This window comes from Fundulus heteroclitus, chromosome 11 (assembly GCF_011125445.2).
Source record: "Fundulus heteroclitus isolate FHET01 chromosome 11, MU-UCD_Fhet_4.1, whole genome shotgun sequence".
Taxonomy (NCBI): Eukaryota; Metazoa; Chordata; class Actinopteri; order Cyprinodontiformes; family Fundulidae; genus Fundulus; species Fundulus heteroclitus.
Genome location: NC_046371.1, coordinates 14408866 through 14428949, shown reverse-complemented (window position 1 = coordinate 14428949; position 20084 = coordinate 14408866). Strand labels below are relative to the sequence as shown.

Here is a 20084-nt window from a genome sequence, read left to right as displayed (position 1 = left end):
TTTCTATGTTGGTGTGCTTAATCACACAATGTTAGCGTTTCCTCTTTTGCATATCTCAAGTGATCAGTTCTAATGTATTGCAGTCCCTGCTCTATATGCAAATATTTTTTTTATAATATCAATTATTTCTTTTTGCAAAGTGTAAAAGCCCAGAGCAACCTAGGCTATATCTAACTGGTCCATATTTAGCCCTGTGATTTTTGCCTTAACCTTTAAAGGTGGAATTTTCCTCTCCACTGTCGCTTCATGCATGCTCAGTATGAGGGATTGCTGCAAAGCCATCGACGATGCAGACGACTGTCCCTGTTGCTCTACTCCTTCAAGAGGAGTGAATGCTGCTTGTTAAGACTTGATGCAATCTGTTGGGTTTCCTTACACGGGAAACTTTTTCACCAACCTGTCTGTATGATTGAATCAGACTTTGTACTGTGCCTTGAGATGGCATGTGTTGTGAATTGGAACTATATAGATACAATTTTATTGAATTAACAATTTAACATCCCACCTCAATTATGGTCACCCCCCAGTAAAGATGTGTAAAAAGGCAAAATATACTCTTTTTCTATTCTAGAAACTACTTTTGAAAGGGAAATAGTTTTAAAACCCGCTATCTGAATAATACAGGTTGAGACAGGGGTTATTAGAGGAAAAAGGACTGAATATGTATATAACATGTTAAAAAAAAACAATGCCTAATTTTTCTTTTACTTCAAAATGGCACAGTTTTTTTTTTAAATCCCTTATCTTGCATCTTATTTTATACTTAATTCAACATGACAAACTCATCCTCACATACAAGTCACAACAGAGACAAGTGTATGGTCCTGCGATCAGTGGATTCAGAGATGCTGATGTTCAAATAGGGTTGGCCTAGAAAACGTGAACGTGTTGAACGACAGACAACAAAAGCACGTACTGCAATAACGCCCTGCTGTTTAAATCTCATCTCTCCTTACGGCAGACGAGCGTGAGATCAAAAAGGCTGGTTAAAGGCATGTTCATTTTCAGAGGATTTTCCATCCTTTCGGGGGAGGGGGGGTACTCATTTTTTCTCACGACCTGCTACCGGCTGCATCGTGAAAGGACAGGACCGTGCTGGGAGGAGTCTTTTTTTATCTTCCTGACCTCCGTGGGCAGTACTTATTGATAGCGTGGGTGTGTTATTGGTGCATGACTGCTACAGGATGAAGAAACGGGGCGGGATCGCCGGCTGGTCGGCCCAATCACGTATCGAGGCGTGCCTCCTCGGAGGCGGGGCCACGGCGGAGTGGGCGGTGCTTGAAGCGGAAGCGTTCCTCGGCTGATCTCTCGCTGTCATTCGGCCACGGTCGGTTCCAGGAGAGAGGGGCAGCCAAGAAACACACACAAGGATCGGCTGGCTCTGTAGGAAAGACAGCTAGCATAAAGAAAAAAAAAAAAAGAAAACAACCCCAACGGACAATGAAACCGATCGAATAAGGCTTAAAAGGGAACCTCGCTCAGCTGCCACGTTAACAAAGCTATTCGATGATCGAGTCCAGATCAGAGGCAGCAGATAGAGAGCTGTGTCATTGAGAGGCAGGACACGTCAGGAGAAGGGAGAGAGCAAGAGAGAGAGAGAGAGAGAAAAGCTGACCGACTGCACTGTACGAGTCAGCTATTAAATCGCCTCTGAAAAGCTTTCCCTGCCGCACTCATCGCTTCAAGGACGTCCTCTCGCTGTCAGCCCGAAGCAAAGGAGCTCGACAAAAAAAGGCATCGCCGAGGTCGAAGCGGGTGATCAGAAGGTGAAAATGGTTTTTACTCGCCCGCACACACAAGCCTGTCCAGCGAGCTAGCATCCGTGCTAACAGCCGTTGGTGGCTAGCTTGCTAATGTTAGCAACGGATAAAGAGAAAAAAAAAAACAACTTTATCAATATTAACTGCCTGTATGTCAGCGATGGCCGCGGGAGGATAAATGTAAAAAAACGAGAGGTTGCCTGGTTAAATCGGACGCACTGTTCTCAAACTTAAACTTATTTATGATTTTTTTTTTCTTTTTTTTTTTTAATACGTGGTCGCGGTGTCTCCTGCTGACAGCTGTCAAAGCAAGGTCGACAGTTTGATTGGCGAAACGTTACGTCGGTTAAGTTGTCGCATTCCGAACACCCGAGCGATTTATTACGCTTTCGCGTTGGCCTTATGGCTGCCGATCGGCTAATTTGCCTTTCTGACGGGCACGTCGCTCTGCTGGCTGGAGGAAGCCTGTTCTCGACGCAGCGGTGCTTCTGGTTTTACGGGAGGCTGACAGGAGCTCAGCTGGTCTCTTACAAACTGCCAACGTCACGGGGTATAATTAGCTAAAGACGGAACGTTGACTTGGTTGTTGTTTTTTTTCTGCCCTCGTCAGTTGTATTGCTCAGTTATGACTATGATTTGTTGTTATTTGCCTAGAAATTAGTTTAAAAAGCAACTGGTGTTGATGAGTAGAATGCAGCTGACAGAACACACGTAATAAACAAATGCCTTTTCTGGATCTGTCACCCAGTAGCGGCTTGTAACCGCGCCTGGTTTGCTTTGAAAGTAAGATTATTGCACCGATCCGAATTTTCTGTCCGATCCACCGATTTTCTTTGTTGACCTGTCGATGTTTTATGATTTCTTGCTTTGAGTAGCTAAAGATCAAATATACCAATTCAGGATTTTGCGCCTTAGAGCATGGCTGCTAGTTTGTTTGCGATGCAGATCAGTTCCATCTTTATTTCTGCTTCGCAAAACAAAAAACATCCTGCTGCTGCTTTTAAAAGATAAAGACATAGATGTGTTTGTCTTTGAGCAATATCTTGCTTTTTATTTGAAACAATACCGCTCAATTTAGTTTTGTAAGTGATCTTACCTGAGGCAAGGAAATATATATGAAATACCTCACTATGCTTACCTGTTAATAGAAATTACAGTAACTTCGTACAGCTTTGTTTCAGAAGAACATTGCGTAACGTTTGCAATTGTTTATTGGAATTATGAGAGCTGCACTGAAATGAGTCCTTAGCGTTCCTGGCGTTCTTGGTCTCTAATGATTTATGTTGCAGTCTTCGTGTGTTTGTGTATTCGCCGGAGAAGGTAGATCCTTACCTTCACTATGGGGTTTTCAAGAGGAAGCTCACATTTCCAAATCCCGCATATTGTAAAAGGGACAGAGGCAAATAACTCAACCAGAACATACAAGGGCCTTCCTGTTATCCGCCTGCTCTGGTGCGTCATTCACAGTCTAATACTGCGCTCAATTTGTCTTGGAAATTGGAGCAGAGGATGACATTACACCCAAGTTGGCAATGCAGGCTTTCCTTTCCGCCACTGCAGAGTCAAAGCTGGCACACCTTCAGAATGTTAAGTTATTTAAGGTTATTTAGATATGCTAAAACAATGTTATGCATACTATATATATATATATATATATATATATATATATATATATATATATATATATATATATATATATATATATATATATATATATATATATATATGTATGTGTGTATATATATATATATATGTATATATATATATATGTATGTGTATATGTATATGGCACTTATACCAACCATAATCAGAATATACATGAATTTAAATATCATTAAATGTTAAAATGTATCTTATTTTGAAAAACCAACACCGCCTGCTCCTTCCTGTCTGGATGCAAAGCTGGCTAGTGGCTGCTGCACTGCTCTCTGGAGGGAAGGAAAACTAGTGATGACAGTCCAGTGTTGGCCATTTAGCATCTTTGTGGCTATATTTAGCGACTTTCTTTCATATAGCGACAAGCCTAGCAGCTTTTTCTGTTTTTATGGGGACCTTCTGTTGAAACGGCAAGAGTCGTTCTGGAGTCACTGTGTCCTGAGGCAGCAGCGAGAGCTGGTGGGCCCGTTTGCCTTTCCCTCAGCGCTGTCTCACAGGCACGCCACAGCTGCTGCTGCCTGGTTCTGAGATCCCTGCAATAGAAGGAGACTCACGGCACTCCATTTTCAAATGAATCATGCATGCACAAAAACTACCGATGTTCCCACCCTGGATTACAAAGCAGGCAATACATCTAAAGTAATTCTAGTTTTTAAAGTAGTCTTTTTTTTTGTCTCTGAAACTGTTGCACTAAAATAATTCCCTAAATTTGAGTAACAAATCATTTCATAACGGTCATTTGTGGTTCCAAACACCTATTTATCGTGGCAAAGCTTCTTATTCCTGCAGCCTGTCAGGACTGCTTTAACAGATATGCTATTAAGACGATGAAGACAACCACCCCCTCCCACACACACGCGCACATACACAACCACCACCACAGTTTAAAGTAATCCTAGAAGAAACTCTGAAATGTACAAGTAACATCTTCACGTTACTTTCTTACCTAGCTTTTTCTCAAAAATGACTAGCTGCGAAGTCTTCCGCGGTGTACGGCGTCGTTATCTGTGTATCCTGTTGGACTTTTTCCGTGATGTGTTCATTGATTGGAGAAAACATTAGATATTTGAGTTTTAGATGGACAGGTCAGTCGGCCCGAAAACTGGCTGATTCCAGCGAACAACCGATTTTTGGATTCTGTTGGACAAGTCCCTCAAGAAGCCCGGAAGATGTAGATGTCTGATACAGACACATTTTGAGAAATTAGCAATTTAACCGCATACCAATTCCAACTTTAAGTGGACAGACGCATCACTTTTGAAACCGGGTTGTCTCAAGAGGGTTATGGGCTGTTGGCCGACAACTCTGACCTTAAAGCCGTCAGAGCAGTTTATGCGATCTCAACTTTTTAAGCCAACGAATCATCGTCATCTTTGCGTTGGGTGATCATTTCCTCAGAAACCTATGGTTAGCTAAACAGGAAACGGTAGGAGGCAGTCTGCCACCAATGCTTTTAGTGTGCGAGGCGTGTACTTGCTCTTCTTTTTAGTAGTTCTTCCAACAAGATATATCTTGTCGCAATATTTCTGTTCATTGAAATCAATTCGCCCACCGAGAAAATGCCCACGCCTTGTAGCAGACCTTCACGGCTTGAAAAAATAAAGTTACCTCTTCTGTAATAATGATCCAAACGGGGGGAGAGAGAAACGTTTTCTGTGATGTAGACCCGCCTGGTGTATCCTGAATTCTCTGATGTATCGGCAAATGAGACGGGCTGAGTGCTAACCTGCGTGCCTTTCTGTTTGCTCTTTTCACAGTCGGACCAAAGAGATCGCAGAATAGCGTTTGTTCCTGGGGGAGAGGACAAATGGGGGATTACGGGTTCGGAGTCCTAGTTCAAAACAACACTGGCAACAAATCTGCTTTCCCGGTCCGAATCCACCCGCATTTGCAGCCCCAGCACCACCACCAGAATGTGTCTCAGAGCCCCGCTGCTTTCATAAACAGCACCACAGCCACGGGGAATGGCACCACGGGAGGTTCTCCATGGCTCTTCCCTGCCTCTGCCACCCACAGCAGTGTGCAAGACGAAATCCTCGGGGGCACAGAGAAGCCCAAAGCACAGCAGCAACAGGAAATGCAAGAAACCCAAGAGAAACAGCCGCAGTTGTCACCGGGGGGTCACCAGGAGACTGGGAGCAGTGGCGGGATAATTTCAGAACTGGAAAAATCCCGGTCAGAGGAAGCCAAGACGGAGAACGGCACGTCAGAGGGCAGCAACGGAAAGGAGAAGCAGCTTCGCCTTGAGTCGCCTGTCCTGACTGGTTTCGATTACCAGGAGACAACTGGTCTAGGCGGAACGGGCCCGGTGCAGTCGAGCACAACCTCGTCGTCCCTCACCGGCTTCAACAACTGGTCGGCTGCCATCCCGCCCGCGCCGTCAACAATCATCAACGAGGACGTCAGCTTCTTCAACCCCGCCTCTGCCAACAACGGCCCTCTGCTGTTCCAGAACTTCTCGCACCACGTCAGTCCGGGGTTCGGGGGGAACTTCTCCCCCCAGATCGGACCGGCTCCGGCCCTGTCCCAGCACCACCCGGGCCCGCCGCCTCACCCCCACTTCCAGCACCCCCACAACCAACACCAGCAGCACCGGCGCTCCCCCGCGTCCCCCCACCCGCCGCCACCCTTCCCGCACAGGAACCCGGCTTTCAGCCAGCTGCCGCACTTGTCCAACAGCCTGAACAAGCCGCCGTCCCCCTGGGGTCCGGCCAGCTACCAGAGCCCCTCTCCTTCCCCCGGCTCGTCCACCTCTTGGAGTCCCGGGGGAGGCTACGGCAGTGGAGGCGGCGGCTGGGGAGGATCCCAGGGCCGAGATTATCGCCGTGGGCTTAACGGAGGGATGACTCCCATCAATTCCATCTCCCCGCTGAAGAAGACCTTCCCCAACAACCACGTGGCGTCCCAGAAGTACCCCAGGAACAGTCCTGCCGGCTTCAACCCCAAGTCGTGGATGGACGACGGAGTAGGTCGGGATAACATTTTCCCTTTTCAGGTCAGTGCTCTTGTTCTAATCTCCCCAAACAGCGTTTTTGTTCCTAAGCTTCAGCGACACGCATGCAAGTGAATGTGTCACTTAAAAAAGGCAGCTTGTGTTTAGTTGTTAATGTGATTACATGATGTGGTTATTGCTGCTATTTTTAGAAATAGAGGGGGGGGGGAGGGAGGGTGGGCACGGATTTACACAGTTTGCTTGTTACCGTGCAAAAAGCTGTCGCTGGACTCTGCACTTTCACAGTCGAATGTCCCTTGCGGTGACTCACATGGATCTGCTGCAGTGGCGTGTGCCACGTTGGTGGAAGGAGGAAGAGGAGACGACGCTGGGAGGGGGGGATGGGTGGGGTGTGGGGGGGGGGAGTGCATTTGATTTGGTCTAAAGATGGGGAAGGGGAACACGGAGCAGGTTTGTGAGGAATCAGGAGGAGAGCAGCTTCGGTAAAAAAAAACGACAAGCGTCCTCATCATGAGGAAGGGGTTCAATCTGTTGCGGTTGTTCACATGGTGTTCCTCTTCATACGCCGAGATGGCCCACGTCGTTTTGTTGTTTTTGATTGTAGAAGCAAAACCGAGCGGGAGGGGGAGGAAACGCGCAGACGGAAGAATCGCTTTATTCATCGACACCACGATTAACGCGGCTGTTACGGCTTTGTCGGCCGCACACCCTTCACGAGAATCTGTCTGTCTCTCTCGCTCGCTCTCTCATACCGCCGCATCCCGTAGGCGCTCTGTTGGAGCCGGGCCTTGTGACGTTGGAGGCCACGGGGATACAGTGAATTCATTGTCTTGTTTCAAACAAAACCAGTTGAAGACAATGTGAGCTTTGCGTTATCAGAAGTCGGCCATAAAGGGATGGACACGGTCAGCAACAATGCTCAGGTAGGCCGTGGAGGCAAAGCGAGATGCTCTACTGGTACCAGGGAGGCCCAGAATCTGATTAGAAAACCCCCCCCCCCCCCCCCCCCCCCCACACACACACACACACACACCATTTCACCGCCAACGCCAACCTGAACCGTTTATACAGGGAAGGAAGCGTCTGTACTTACGTCCTGCTAACGCACACCTTTAAAACTAATATACAGACACGGCATGTTGTGCTTTTCCAGATTGTGTTCGCCGTAGTTTGGCTGCTTTTTTGAGCAACTGTTGCCTTTCTGTCGTATTCAACCAGTCTGCCCATTCTCGTTTGACCTCTGATATCAGCAGGGCAGATTTATGTCCAAAGAACTGCCGGTCTCTGGGTATTTTCTGCTTTACATCTGAAAGTCGGGTGATCTGTCTTTCCTGGATGATGTCACAGTTAACAGAACGCCAGACCAGGTGTACCTACTATTAAGAGAAAAGAGAGAGAACAGAAAGTTAAAGCAGAAATGACAACACATAATGCATAATTGAAGAACAGTAGAACTCTATAGAGTGAGAAAATTAGATCCTGATATCCTCCAGTAGCCTAAGCCTATAGCAGTAAAACTATAAAGGTAGCTCAGAGTAACATGAGCCACTCTAACTATAAGCTTTGTCAAATAGGAAAGTTTTAAGATTATTCTTAAAAGTAGACAGGGTGTCTGCCTCATGGACCAAAACTGGGAGTTGGTTCCACAGGAGAGGAGCCTGATAGCTAAAGGATCTGCCTCCCATTCTACTTTTAGAGACTCTAGGAACCACCAGCAGACCTGCAGTCTGAGAGTGAAGTGCTCTGTTAGGAACATACGGGGTAATCAGAGCTCTGATATATGATGGAGTTTGATTATTAAGGGCTTTATACGTTAGAAGAAGAATTTTAAATTCTATTCTTGATTTAACAGGAAGCCAGTGAAGGGAAGCTAAAATTGGAGAAATATCATCCCGCTTGTTGATTTTCATCTGCGGATGTCGGTGTCAAAATTTCCCCACATTACAAGCAAGTCGACTTAATCGTCAATAATTAAAAATTAACCCCCGCTGCTTGTGACTTCTCTAACTCTTTCTCTCCCTTTTCTCCATTCGCGATCAGTGAGTCATGGGGCGCCGCAGGTTCAATGGGAAGGACCTCGTGCTGACATGTCTTGACTTGCCTTGAGCGCTCGTGTAGCTGCATCGCAAACCTAAGTCCACAATCAGTCCGTTAGCGGTCGGACGGCTGCTGTTAAAAGTCAGTAATCTCTGTAGGGGGGGATGGGCTTCAAGTTTGAAGCCGTTGCAAATCTTTGGAAGCAATTTATTGTGTCTTTTTTACAAATAACATCAAACTAAAACCAAATTTGCATTGGTTTTGATGGCTAGAATTGTCATTAAATCATTTTAGCCAGCTGAAGATTATTTTTTTTTGGCTCAGTCAACAGTCCAGGCCCGAAACAGGACCGAGAATCTGTGGCACGACTCACGACGGATGATACCCATCAGGTTTGACCGGTCTCGATCAATTTGGGGAACGAAGAGAATAGGCAACGCTTTGGGTAGTTGGTGCTTTTATAAATTATTGACCCACATTCGGTATCGCTTCCCTTTTAGCTCAGCGGTGTGCGGCGCTCTGTGTGGCTCGGGCCCGCGCAACCCTAGTAAGGCGGCGTGTCACTGTAGCTGCAGCTTGTTGTTCTCCTGCGGGGCTGAACCGGAGCAACTAAAGTAGCATTGTCCTCCCGGCCTCTTGATTCTGTAGGGGCAGATCGAGGGTGAGCTTTGAATGGCGTTTCTATGTGAAGGGAATAATTATGTAAAAAAAAAAAAAAAAGAAAAAAAATGAGGGATCTGGCAAACAATCGGACCGTCTTTTTTAGGTCAAAATGATCATCAACAAAGGAGCGTTTCTAGAATGTTTCAAGACTTGAGAGAACCGCCGTGAGTGGCTTTTGGCTGCCAGCTGTTTTTCAGGTTGTGCAGCAGGTGGTCTGTTCTCCATATTTGCTTTCAGGGTTTGTTTGGTAATAGACTTGGTGAAAAGTGCTCAACAAATTGCCAACCTCGAATCCCGCGATGTTCCATCCTTAGTTAAATCCTTAGGGGGGATAAATTCACTGAAATTCATCTTGGCTATTTCCTACTTTCCTCCACATCTGTGTTTTTTCAAGCGGCGACCCAATCTCTGTTTGTATTAATGTGTTTTGTTGTATACCCAGCCTTTTTCTTCCCCCCCCCCCAGACACTGGCACACTCACGCTTAACTGACCTTCATCTGATAACTTGTACTTTAGGGAAGCGGTAATTAAAAGGGAATCTGACGGCAGCGCTGCTCGGATAACTCCGACAGTTTCCCAGGCAACGACGCATAGGTCACATTTTGCTCCTCGGAGGCTCCCAAACACAAATCATTATTGATATCCAAAAATAAAAAATAAATCCCCATCAGATTTGCAGTTCTCCTTGCCATTGAAACTTTCTTTTCTGGCCGGCTGGGAGTTCTTCTTGGTTTATTTGTTTACCAGCCTTAAACAGATCTAAAGGAAATATTAAGAGTGCGGCTACCGCACGTGTTATAAATATTTCAACCTTAATTTGTCGGTGTGACTTGCTTACTAGGCATGCAGATTTAATATTCATATCTACTTTAGTAGATTTTTTTTTCTGCGTTTTAAAAGAATTAAGCTCTGATCTTGTTTTTCTGTGGATTGACAACAGATAGGTCCATCTGTGAATGCTTCTTTTGGGGTTTCTATTGTTTTTCCAGTAGTTTTCGGCTGGAATCAGGAGGACCGTCGCTGGCATCCAGTTAAATATTAGTGCTGCTAGGCTGCATTTATTTTGCACCCTTCAGAAAGTAAAATTTAATCCAAAATGGTTACAATTATATACAGTTTTTTGATAGTGATTATCTAATATTTGATGTCCAGTTCACATTTATCCTTTTACTGTAAAAATGATTCATTTACCACATCTTTCTGCAAGGCCGTAAAAACTCATAACTAGCCTTACAGTCGATCGTCTTTATTTTAGGCCTTAAAAAGTCTTAAATGTACAATTTTAGAATACATTTAGTTATGTCTTAAATTGATTAAACGCTGGTTCACTTATTGCTTCTTCCGTTCTTTCTTCAACTAGTTGTGTGTCGTTGTTTTATTTTTGATAAATAAGCTGGTAGCATTGGTTTATTTCATGGTTTGTAGCTCTGGCTGACGAATCCAGGCGTTGTTATGCTATAAAACCGTGTTCATAGAGCAGAACCAGTCAATCTGGCAGAGAACCAAATAGATCTGCTTTCCCATGATTGGTGAGCAGCGTAGTAAATACTGGAAAACGTTAGTTTTATTATTTTTTCAAAAATGCATCAAAACTAAGAACTCCCGATATTCTTTTTGCTCCATAAACACACCAACCAACAGCATAGTCTAATGTACGTTTCTTCTAGGTCTAATAAAAAGATCAGCATGAATAAATTAAGATTTTAAAAATCTGTAGCATTCTTTTTTCCCTTGTGTGTTTTACAGTCCTTCGGTTAAAAGACGACCAGAAAGCGTCAAAACCGAAACGGGCAGTCGGACCACAAAGAAAAGCGGAAAACGGTATCGGCCAGGCGACACTTGATCGGTGCACCGTCACCGTTGACGCGGGGAAGCCTTTCCTAGATTCACCAGAAACAGCCCTGCTCCTGAAAGCAGCTTATTGGCCAAAGCCTAGATGTTTTTATTTGATTCAAATCCAAACATTCTTGTGTGATCCACAACCGACTCCTTCATCTCGGCAGAGCGTGTATTTAAGGAAGCCTGCCTTAAAAACAGGAATTTTAACAGCTGGCTCAAACCTATCATCGCTTAGTGTTATGAAATGTTCTGCATGCTGTTGGAAGACGTTGGTAGTTTTCTTTAAACCTTGATTTTAAAAGCATTCACACACCAGAGTGTAAAAAGCACCATATTTTGATCCGTTGGGTGTCAGTTTTCCATAAAACCTGACGAGATGCATCGTTTTTTTTCCCCCCTTGCGTACATGTTTTCGGCCCAGACTGCAGATGTTTCCCCTGCAGAACGAGCCCTCGGGTTTTAGCAGATAAAGCAGGACAGCAGTTTGTGAACGAAACAAACCCCGACGAGGGAACGATGTCACACTCTGAGCTTTCTCCACCTGCCTCGCGTGCTTCCCGTTTTAGCACCGACGCAGCAGACGGGGGGGGGGATCAACGGCTTTTGCCTTACGCTCGCCGTCGTCCGGCCTTCCTGGGCTCACTGAAATAACAGCGGCGCCGTCTTACTGGATTGTCCCGTTTTTGGACTCGTGGGATTGTGACGCAGCTCTTTTGGATTGTTCCTTTTTGATAAACATCGCTTTATAGCCGCTAACTACCAATGCAAGGATCAAACCTCCTCTTTGTTTGCCTCGGGCCTTGGGATTCTTTCGCACAGCGGCACCGTGACGCGCAGAAAGACGTTTCACCGCGCCGCAGTACCCGGGATGGGCCCCGTGTCCGGCCGAGCTGCTGCTAATGCCCTGATGGCCCGGTACCCGGCTTTTTGATCAAAAGATTTCGCTTTCATATAGATGGTTTTGCTCGGGTTTAGCTTCTCTTTCATGCCGCTCCTCCCCTGATTCCTCACCTGTCAGGCCTGCTGGTGTACCAGGTGCGCACACGGGGCTGATTTGGACTGGATTTTTGGCTCTTGACCAGGTCAAGACCCGCAGGGTTTGAAGGAAAGTGAGCCAGGCCAGGATATTGTCTCAGTAAGCCACCTGGGTTACCACTGGTTACACCCCCCCCCCCCCCTTCCCCCCTTTCTCACTGTTTGTGCAGCTCAGGAAACCCTCCAGCCTCATGCGGTGCATTTACAGGACATTATTTTACAGCCTGCTCAGTTCAGTGCATACACTTCATGTGGATAAAATAGTTCTTTGTCCGCTGCTGTGGTGTGTAAAACTTCCCCAGCAGGCGCATCGGTCGTTGCAGATATTTAGATGACCTTAAACGGTACAAATAAAAAAACGGGGAACTATAGCTGAGGTGAGTGGTCACGACAGTCGGGTCAACCGCGGCGCCAGCGATTGGGTTTTGCGTCTGTCCATCGTGGCACAGCCGTTCAGATGGAAAATTAGTCAAACTGGTCGATCGCCACTAAGGACTGGGCGTGTTTTAATTTTTAAATTGCCATAACACAATGAGAGCTGGTTACCATGTGAAGGACTCCCACCCAAAGAGATGTAGGGATGGTTGGGGATGAGGTGAAAAAACGACGTTGAACATCTCCCTACTTGTTTTAAAAGGGGCGCGGCACGTTTGGTGGTCTCAGATGGCAAAGATACCGCAAGCACAAAGGTTTATTTTTTTTCCATGTCCCTTCTATTAGGTGTAATGCCCGCCGACTCAGGCATCTGGCTGGATGGCCTGTCGTCCTGCACTCCACAAATCTGGCCTTTATTCAACGCTGGGAAGAAGTCAGCAAATGTTGAAGGAAAGCATTTGGAAGATCCATTTTTTTTTTTTTTTTTTACCCGTCCACCCTCTATACCCGCTAATCCATGTTGGGTCGCTGGTGCCGTTCACCAGCGGCCATTTTAAAGGGCAACACAGGGACACGCGCAGGACGGGCAACCATGCACACACGCAAACCCTTATTCAAAGCCAGTACCTTCTTGCTGCAAGGCAACAGGAAGCCGCCGGCTTTAAACCCACCATTCCCCACTGTGGAACACGGTGGTGACTGAATCACGCTGGGGGGAGGCTCGTATTCAGCAGGGTTGGTGACATGGTCAGATTTAGATGGAGGTAAATACAAGGGCGGTCCTGTGAGAAAACGTTTTTTAAAAGTTAGGACCAAATTGATAAAAAAAAACACCCACTTTTAATTATTATTTTTTGTTTGTTTTGGACTTAAAGACCCCAACTCGGATATATTTGGCCCTATTTAGCTGGATGGAAATTGACAGAAATTTGCTGGAAATTTGATGTTCATATATTAAAGTGAATTGAAGTATTTAATAGAAAAGCCCAACCAGGAGCCAGGCCCGTAAATTAGCCAGTGGTTCTTGATGTACATAGCCTGCTGCCCTGTAGCCTCCAAACGAACCACTAACGGAGGTTCATTTGTCTGCACCTGTTTCTTCCCGGGTTCTTTTTTTTTTCTGTTTTAAGAAGAGTAAAAGGAAACCTAGCCTTTGGTTTCAGGTACATAGGTTTCGTTTTGCTGTTAACCCACGTTCAGTCTTGACTCCGAATCCGATGCATGTAACAAGCTGTGTGTTGGTGTACAGCTACACTCCCAAGTGTTATTACAAATCTTTTTAACTTTTTTTTTTTTCCTCTCTATGGTTGTTTTCCAGAGGGAATTGACTCTAAACAAAAGAGAGTACGGAAACCACAGAAAGCTGGTCATTTTCTTGCAGGGCTTTTATGCATTATACTATAGCAAAAGATTAATAGGGACACTAACAGATGTTTTTTTTTTTTTTTTTTAAAACAAAGTTTTGTGATATATGCTTGCGAAGCTTAAGATTTTCTATTAGAGTCGTTTAATGACAGCCTTGCAGTCGCATCTGCACCTTGTGTTTCCAGCTAATGAGAGGTCTGAGCTGCACGACTCTGCTCTAAATGCAGCCTCGCCGCGGCCTCCTCAGACCCCTGTCAGACGCTGGGAAACAGGAAGAAAGAGCGCTCGTCTCTGCACATGCGTGCCTGCGCCGGACTCCTAATTAGTCCCTGTAGCCTGTGGTTTTCTGCGCGGCGCTCCGCTAAAGGGAGGGGGGGGACAGAGCAGAGATAATGTGGACGCGCCTTCTCTGGGTTTAGCCCTGGCTCCTACCAGGAGTCAGTTCAGGTTGAGCTAATCCTAGAGCCGAGCAAGTGCTGCTGCCTCTTAGCCACTCCCATTAAAAGCGGCCTAAATTCACTCAGGCACAGTCTATTGAGCTGTTCGGCCAACACTGAGTAATTGGCTGGTTTTGACAGTTGGGGGTATTTTGTGTCATTATGGGTCTTTGAAATATTGGACAAGGAGAAAGAGCTTCAAAAGCGCAATCTGCTTCCCTTTCCTGACCTCCTTTCTGTTCTTTCCACAAGGCTTTGCCTGCCTTCCTTTTTCACTCGGGGTTTCCTTTTTCCATGTTTTTGCCTCTTTTTTTTTTTTTTTCAACAACGGCTCAGAAGCTCAACTGCCCACCCTATACTACAGAAAGAAAACTAAAAGTAACATTTTCTTGAAATGAGTGTATTTGTCCTCGATTTGAGTTGGTAAATAAGATTATCTGCCAATGGAATATGATTTTTTTGCACTTAAAATGGGAACAGCTCTTCTCCATCATCTTATTTCAAGTGCAGTATATCTAATTATCTTATTTTAGAGGTCAAAATACTCATTCTATTGGCAGATAATCTTATCTACTTACTAAAATCAAGGACAAATACACTCATTTCAAGAAGATTTTAGTTATTTTTAGCTCCGTTTTTGCACTGTACACCTGAATTGACTGCTTGACTGTAAAATCCTAGAAGAAATTGCACTACTCCTAGTTTCCTTTTCTTCATTTAGATCCACAGCTCCCTCAGCCTTCAGTGGCTTTTATTCTTTATTGCAAGGCAGGTAACGGGCATGAATGATGCTGCAAGTTACCTCCCTGATGCGTTAAGTCGTTCTGTGCCACCCCACGCAACGCAAATCCGATGAATTACTTTGTCCAGATTTCAGATATTGCAGGCGTTCTCTTCGGGTGTTTAACTCCAACACCTTTTTGTCTCTTTGATTAAATGAAGGCATTTTTTTTTAAATTCTTTTTTATTTAGGACAAAAATTTGATCGATTTTAACAGGTGCCTGACTTGTCAGCTGCTGGTGATGAATAGCGACGTGTAAAATTAGCCAGTCGGAACCCTGCGGTGCACAGGTTCACTCAGCTTAGCTTCGCGAGAGATTGAATATTTTCTGACCTAAATTCAGAAGGTGCCATGGTAACACTGCGGGCTTGCCGCTTCGTCTGTGCGTCACACCTTTAAGAGGGCATAGCACGTGGGGCGCCTAGTAAAAGTATTCGCTCCCACCCCTGGCACCTGGAATCTAAATTTTTTTTTTAATCTTATGTGATGGAGCTGCACAAAAAAGTATGTTAGTGAAGTGAGATAAGAAACATGTATGTGAAACAATATTTTAAAATAACTGAAACTTGTCAGATTTATTTGTATCCACCCTCCCTTGATGGGAAGCCCCTAAAAAGTTCTGTTGCAATTCAATACGTTCGAAAGTCACATAAGTAGGGTTAGGGTTAGTGTCACATGATCCGTCCGTATAAATGCACCTTTTCTGAAAGGCTCCAAAGGCTACAGCGCCACCTAGCAAGAGGCATCACACCTTGAAAACCAAGGAGCTCTCCAGACAAGTCAGGGACAAAGTCACGGCGGCGTTCTAAAATAATATCCTCATCTTAGAGGTTCCTCCAGAGCGCCATCAAATCCAGGTAGGTGACTCCCTAAATGTATGGAGGAAGGTGCTCTGGTCAGATGAGAGAAACGTACTTTTTAGCCCACCAAGGAAAACACTATAGTGCAAACCCAACACATCCCATCACCCCGAGAACGCCATTCCCACAGTAAAGCACAGTAAAGCTGTCTGTGATTTGAGACTTGGCCAGAGGTTCGGCCCGACTCAACAGCAGGGTCAAACTGCTGCAAAATACTTGAAAGTGGTTGGAGGGCTGTCTTCCAGCTGGACAACGGCACCCAACATACATAGAACGTCAATTTAATGGTTCAAATCAAAGCATGTTCATATGCAATGATGGCCCAGTCAAAGTCCAGGATTAAATCCGTTTGAGAATCTCCAGCAAGACCTGAACATTGTTTAGATATTGAATCTTAGTCGGTGAAAGTTGGCCTACTTTCCAGATTTTTATCTGTTAAAAAGAAACATTGAAGTGTTCCAAGAGTCTCTTGGCTTTGTGTTGGTCTATCACAGCAGACCAAACCCATTTAAATCTGTGCCTGTAATGTAAGAAAATGGGAAAGTTTTATGAAGACTTTTCAAAGCAGCCATAGGTGAACTCTTCATAAAAACAGCCGTTAATCTGTCATCGGCCTCGATCAGCTAAGCCTCCGTGCTATAAAGTACCACAATAGTCAGTCTGATTGATAAATATAGTTTTCCATCACGTCCATTAAGTATTCATTTCATTATCAGCCGTTGCATTCTTAATAGATGAGGCTCTGATTATTTTTCTGGTGCCATCACCATTCTAATGACTTTTTTTTTTGAAAAAGACGTTTCACAGTTGATGAGATTTGGCTATCAAATAACTATTAATAACGATTATCGTATTAAATGCAATTCAGTGTAAATCGACTTTAGGCCAAGCAGCAATATTAAAGTTTTGCCAACCATATTACATCTGATTACACCAAATGGCAGAGCTGTTTTTTTCTTTTGTCATTTTTTGGGGCACTAGTGACCTTTTTAATGAAAGTGGGCTTACTGGCAGGAGGCTGAGGGCCGGAGTCGAACCCAGGACAGCCGCGCCGAGGGCCGGCGGGTCCGTGCATGGGTTGCACGTGCTGCCACTGCGCCACTGGTACATCAGTATTTTTCATCTGAAATTCTTCATTTCAGATGAAGCAAGGGTCTGGAGAGAGATGCTGTAGACTCTGTAGCACAGTCCTTTCACCTAAAGAGAAATATGTTTTCACATCACCGTAGTGATGATTTCAATTAATATTCAGCGTTACGTTAATAAGCGCCAGCGTATGGATCCAAAGGTCATTGTTACTGAGCCTGATGAGACTGCTCTCACCAGGCTAGCCGGCATTTAGTATGATTCCCCAGTTGCTCCGCTCCGTCCCAAAGGCTGCACCGTTTTTTTTTTTTTTGGTGATGTTTCCAGATTAGATGACTCATTCACTGCATGCATGATCCAGGTACAGTTAGCACAGTTTAGGATTGTAATTTTTAGCCGGTTATTTTGCTACAAAACGAAACAAAGCCTGTTCTGCAGTATTTTTGCTGAGTCATCTTCTAAAAGGCCGCGTCTTGGCTTTCAGCCTTCGAGTCAAACTCCGTGCCAGGCCACGGGCGGATGGAGCGGGATACTTTATCGACCCCCGAAAACGCTTTTTTTTTTGTTGTTGTTGCAGAAGCTAAACGACAAAGCAAAAAAAAATAAAAATAAAAAATTACAAACTGAGTCGAGCCTATGAACCCCGCCGACCGCGGGCGGGTTTCTCGCCGACTCGGGACGCGCGCTGCCTCGTAAATCGAGTCCTTCTCATTTCAGATGTGGCCGGGTGTGTAGCTGTGCGAACCCTCCAATCTGTCACGTATAAACACTTTGTTGGTCAGCTGCCCAGTTGTTGAGATAGAAGGCAGCGCAAATCTGATGATTAATCAGCCTCCGCACCTCTCTGGGCTGAGTTTTTACCGGCGGCAGAGGACAGTCCGGCCCTCACCTCCACCGTACTGATCCGGGATTGCTTTAGCTTCCTTTATATCTGCGTTTACTGTTGTGTGGACGTTCGGTTGGATTGCAGGCGTGCGGTGTACAGTTCTCCAGTTGTTGCCGACCTGAAGCAGCAGTCTAAGCCTTGCGTATGATACCGCGGCGCACGTGAGAAAACAGAAGACGCAGCCTGGCTTCTGTCCCTGCCCTGATGTTTGTTTTTGAGCGAGAGAGTTGTGCGCTGGGTGTGTTCTGCCCTGTCAGTTCTGTTTTCGCAGGGTTCCTTCGGTTAGTGTGGGAAATCTGCTCTTGCACAAATCAAAAATGTTGGCTGCAGCCGAGCGATTCCGGGCTCTGCGTTACCAGACATCTGCCGTGTGCTGCAAAAAAAAAAATGTCTTACCCTTCAAACTTCTTTCCTGGTTTTTGTTACAGTGCAGGCGCAGACCTCCGTGTGTTTTGTCGAGGTTTTGCGTGACAGACCAACACAAAGCTGTTGGTGATTTTTTTATTTTATTTTTTTAAATGGAAGGGAGAAGACACATGGTTTTCAAAATGTTTTTACAAATGGGCATCTGATAAGTGTAATGTGTAGTAGTATTCAGCCCTACTGAGTAAGCACTCTTTGAGCCACCTTGTTTTGCAATTACAGATGCAAGCATTTCCTGGGTAAGTCTCTAGCAGCTTTGCTCATTTAGAGATTTAAAGTGTTACCCATTCCTCAATCTTAAGTAGAAATGAAAACATTTTTTTTCTCCAACTTTTACTTCTAGCTACAGATTCTAAATTTGATTTATGACTGGGTCCTTTTTAACCCATAAATAAACTTTAATCTGAACCATTCTATTGTAACTCTGGCTGGTTATATGTAGCGTTTTTTAACCTGCTAGAGGAAAAGCTTCTGCCCCTGTTTCAAGTCTTTCGTAGGCTCTGGACTTCCATGTATTTAGCTGGGTCCATTATTTCCATCCACTCCGACCGGTCTTCCTGTCCCTGTTGAGGCAAAGGGTCCGTACACCAGGACGCTGCAAACACCATGTGTCACTGTGGGGATGGTCTATTCAGCATGATGTGAAATCTAACAAAGAAAGGGCCCCTGAAGCGGGAATTCAGACGGCGAACGTCGGATCTTGCCCAGCCGCTCTGACTTTCCTACCCAATATGGCTGCCGCATATGTGGAATGTTGTGAAAGTTGCCAGAAAAAAAAAAACAATTTAGTTTCACTTTGGACAGTTTTTATCTCATCATACCGGCGGCCAACGTGGTTCTGAAAAATATCTATTTGTGGAGATGTTCTGAAGGGAAATACTTTATCGACCAGTTTTGCTAACAGCAGCTAGCGACTTGCGGCCAACATTCCCTCAGCTTGGATGTGACGTCATTGCTAGATCCCGGTTAGCAACCACTGAGTGCAACATTAGCATCATACATCTTCATCAACACTGCTAGAAAGCAAAAAAAAATAAAATTTAGTTTCACTTTGGACAGTTTGAATCTCATTATACCGGCGGCCAACGTGGTTCTGAAAAATATCTATTTGTAGAGATGTTCTGAAGGGAAATACTTTATCCGCCGGTATTGCTAACAGCAGCTAGCGACTTGTGGCTAACATTCCCTCAGCTTGGATGTGACGTTATTGCTAGATCCCGGTTAGCAACCACCGAGTGCAACATTAGCTTCATACATCTTCATCAACACTGCTAGAAAGCAAAATATATATATATATATATATATATATATATATATATATAAAATCCCCACAGCATGAAACGTCTACCACCACGTTTCCTTGTATAGATGGTATTTTTAGGACGATTTCCAGAGTTACAGTTTAGTTTATCTTACCTGCTGTGTTTCCAGGTCTCCATAATGCTGTTTGTTCACTATTATGTCCTCCAGGACCTCCACAGAACGGCTGTATTTGTGCCTAAATTATATTACACAACTTTTCTGTTTGCTAAAATAGTGACTGCTACGAGGCAATGGATTCCTCTGGGAATTATTTAGGAGAATTAGAGTAAAGAGGGCACAATACATATTGAAATCAAACTTCATTTTTGTTTTTAATCAGAAAGCTTTGTATCCTTTTTCCGCTCCACGTCACAGTTTAATGTTTTCTCCTGTTGACGAAGCACACCGAATCCCAACAAAACGCACCGGTGCTTTATGGTTGTAACGCTGCAGCAGTGTAAAATTTCCGAGAGTGTTAATACCTTTTTCACGGCACCGTTACTACGCTTGTTAACCCATCGGGCGCACAAAGTGGCTTCTGACTTTAGGAGCGGCTCAAAACAGCAGGGAGGGGATGAAAAAGCGAGGTGCCTGCCTGGCAGAGCGCGGGTCATGTGGTTCACA

The 20084-nt window shown here is 44.9% G+C and overlaps 1 protein-coding gene across 2 annotated transcripts in view; it reads left to right on the top strand.

Moving 5' to 3' along the window:
* The first annotated feature begins 1300 nt into the window (after nucleotides 1-1300).
* Nucleotides 1301-20084, top strand: part of cpeb4b (cytoplasmic polyadenylation element binding protein 4b) — a 44235-nt gene continuing 25451 nt past the window's right edge. For both annotated transcript variants that reach the window (XM_036142896.1, XM_036142895.1), the window contains exons 1-2: nucleotides 1301-1766; nucleotides 5174-6411. In XM_036142896.1, the coding sequence (XP_035998789.1) occupies nucleotides 5224-6411 (1188 nt within the window). In that variant the 5' untranslated portion in view covers nucleotides 1301-1766; nucleotides 5174-5223. The remainder of the gene's footprint in view (nucleotides 1767-5173; nucleotides 6412-20084) is intronic.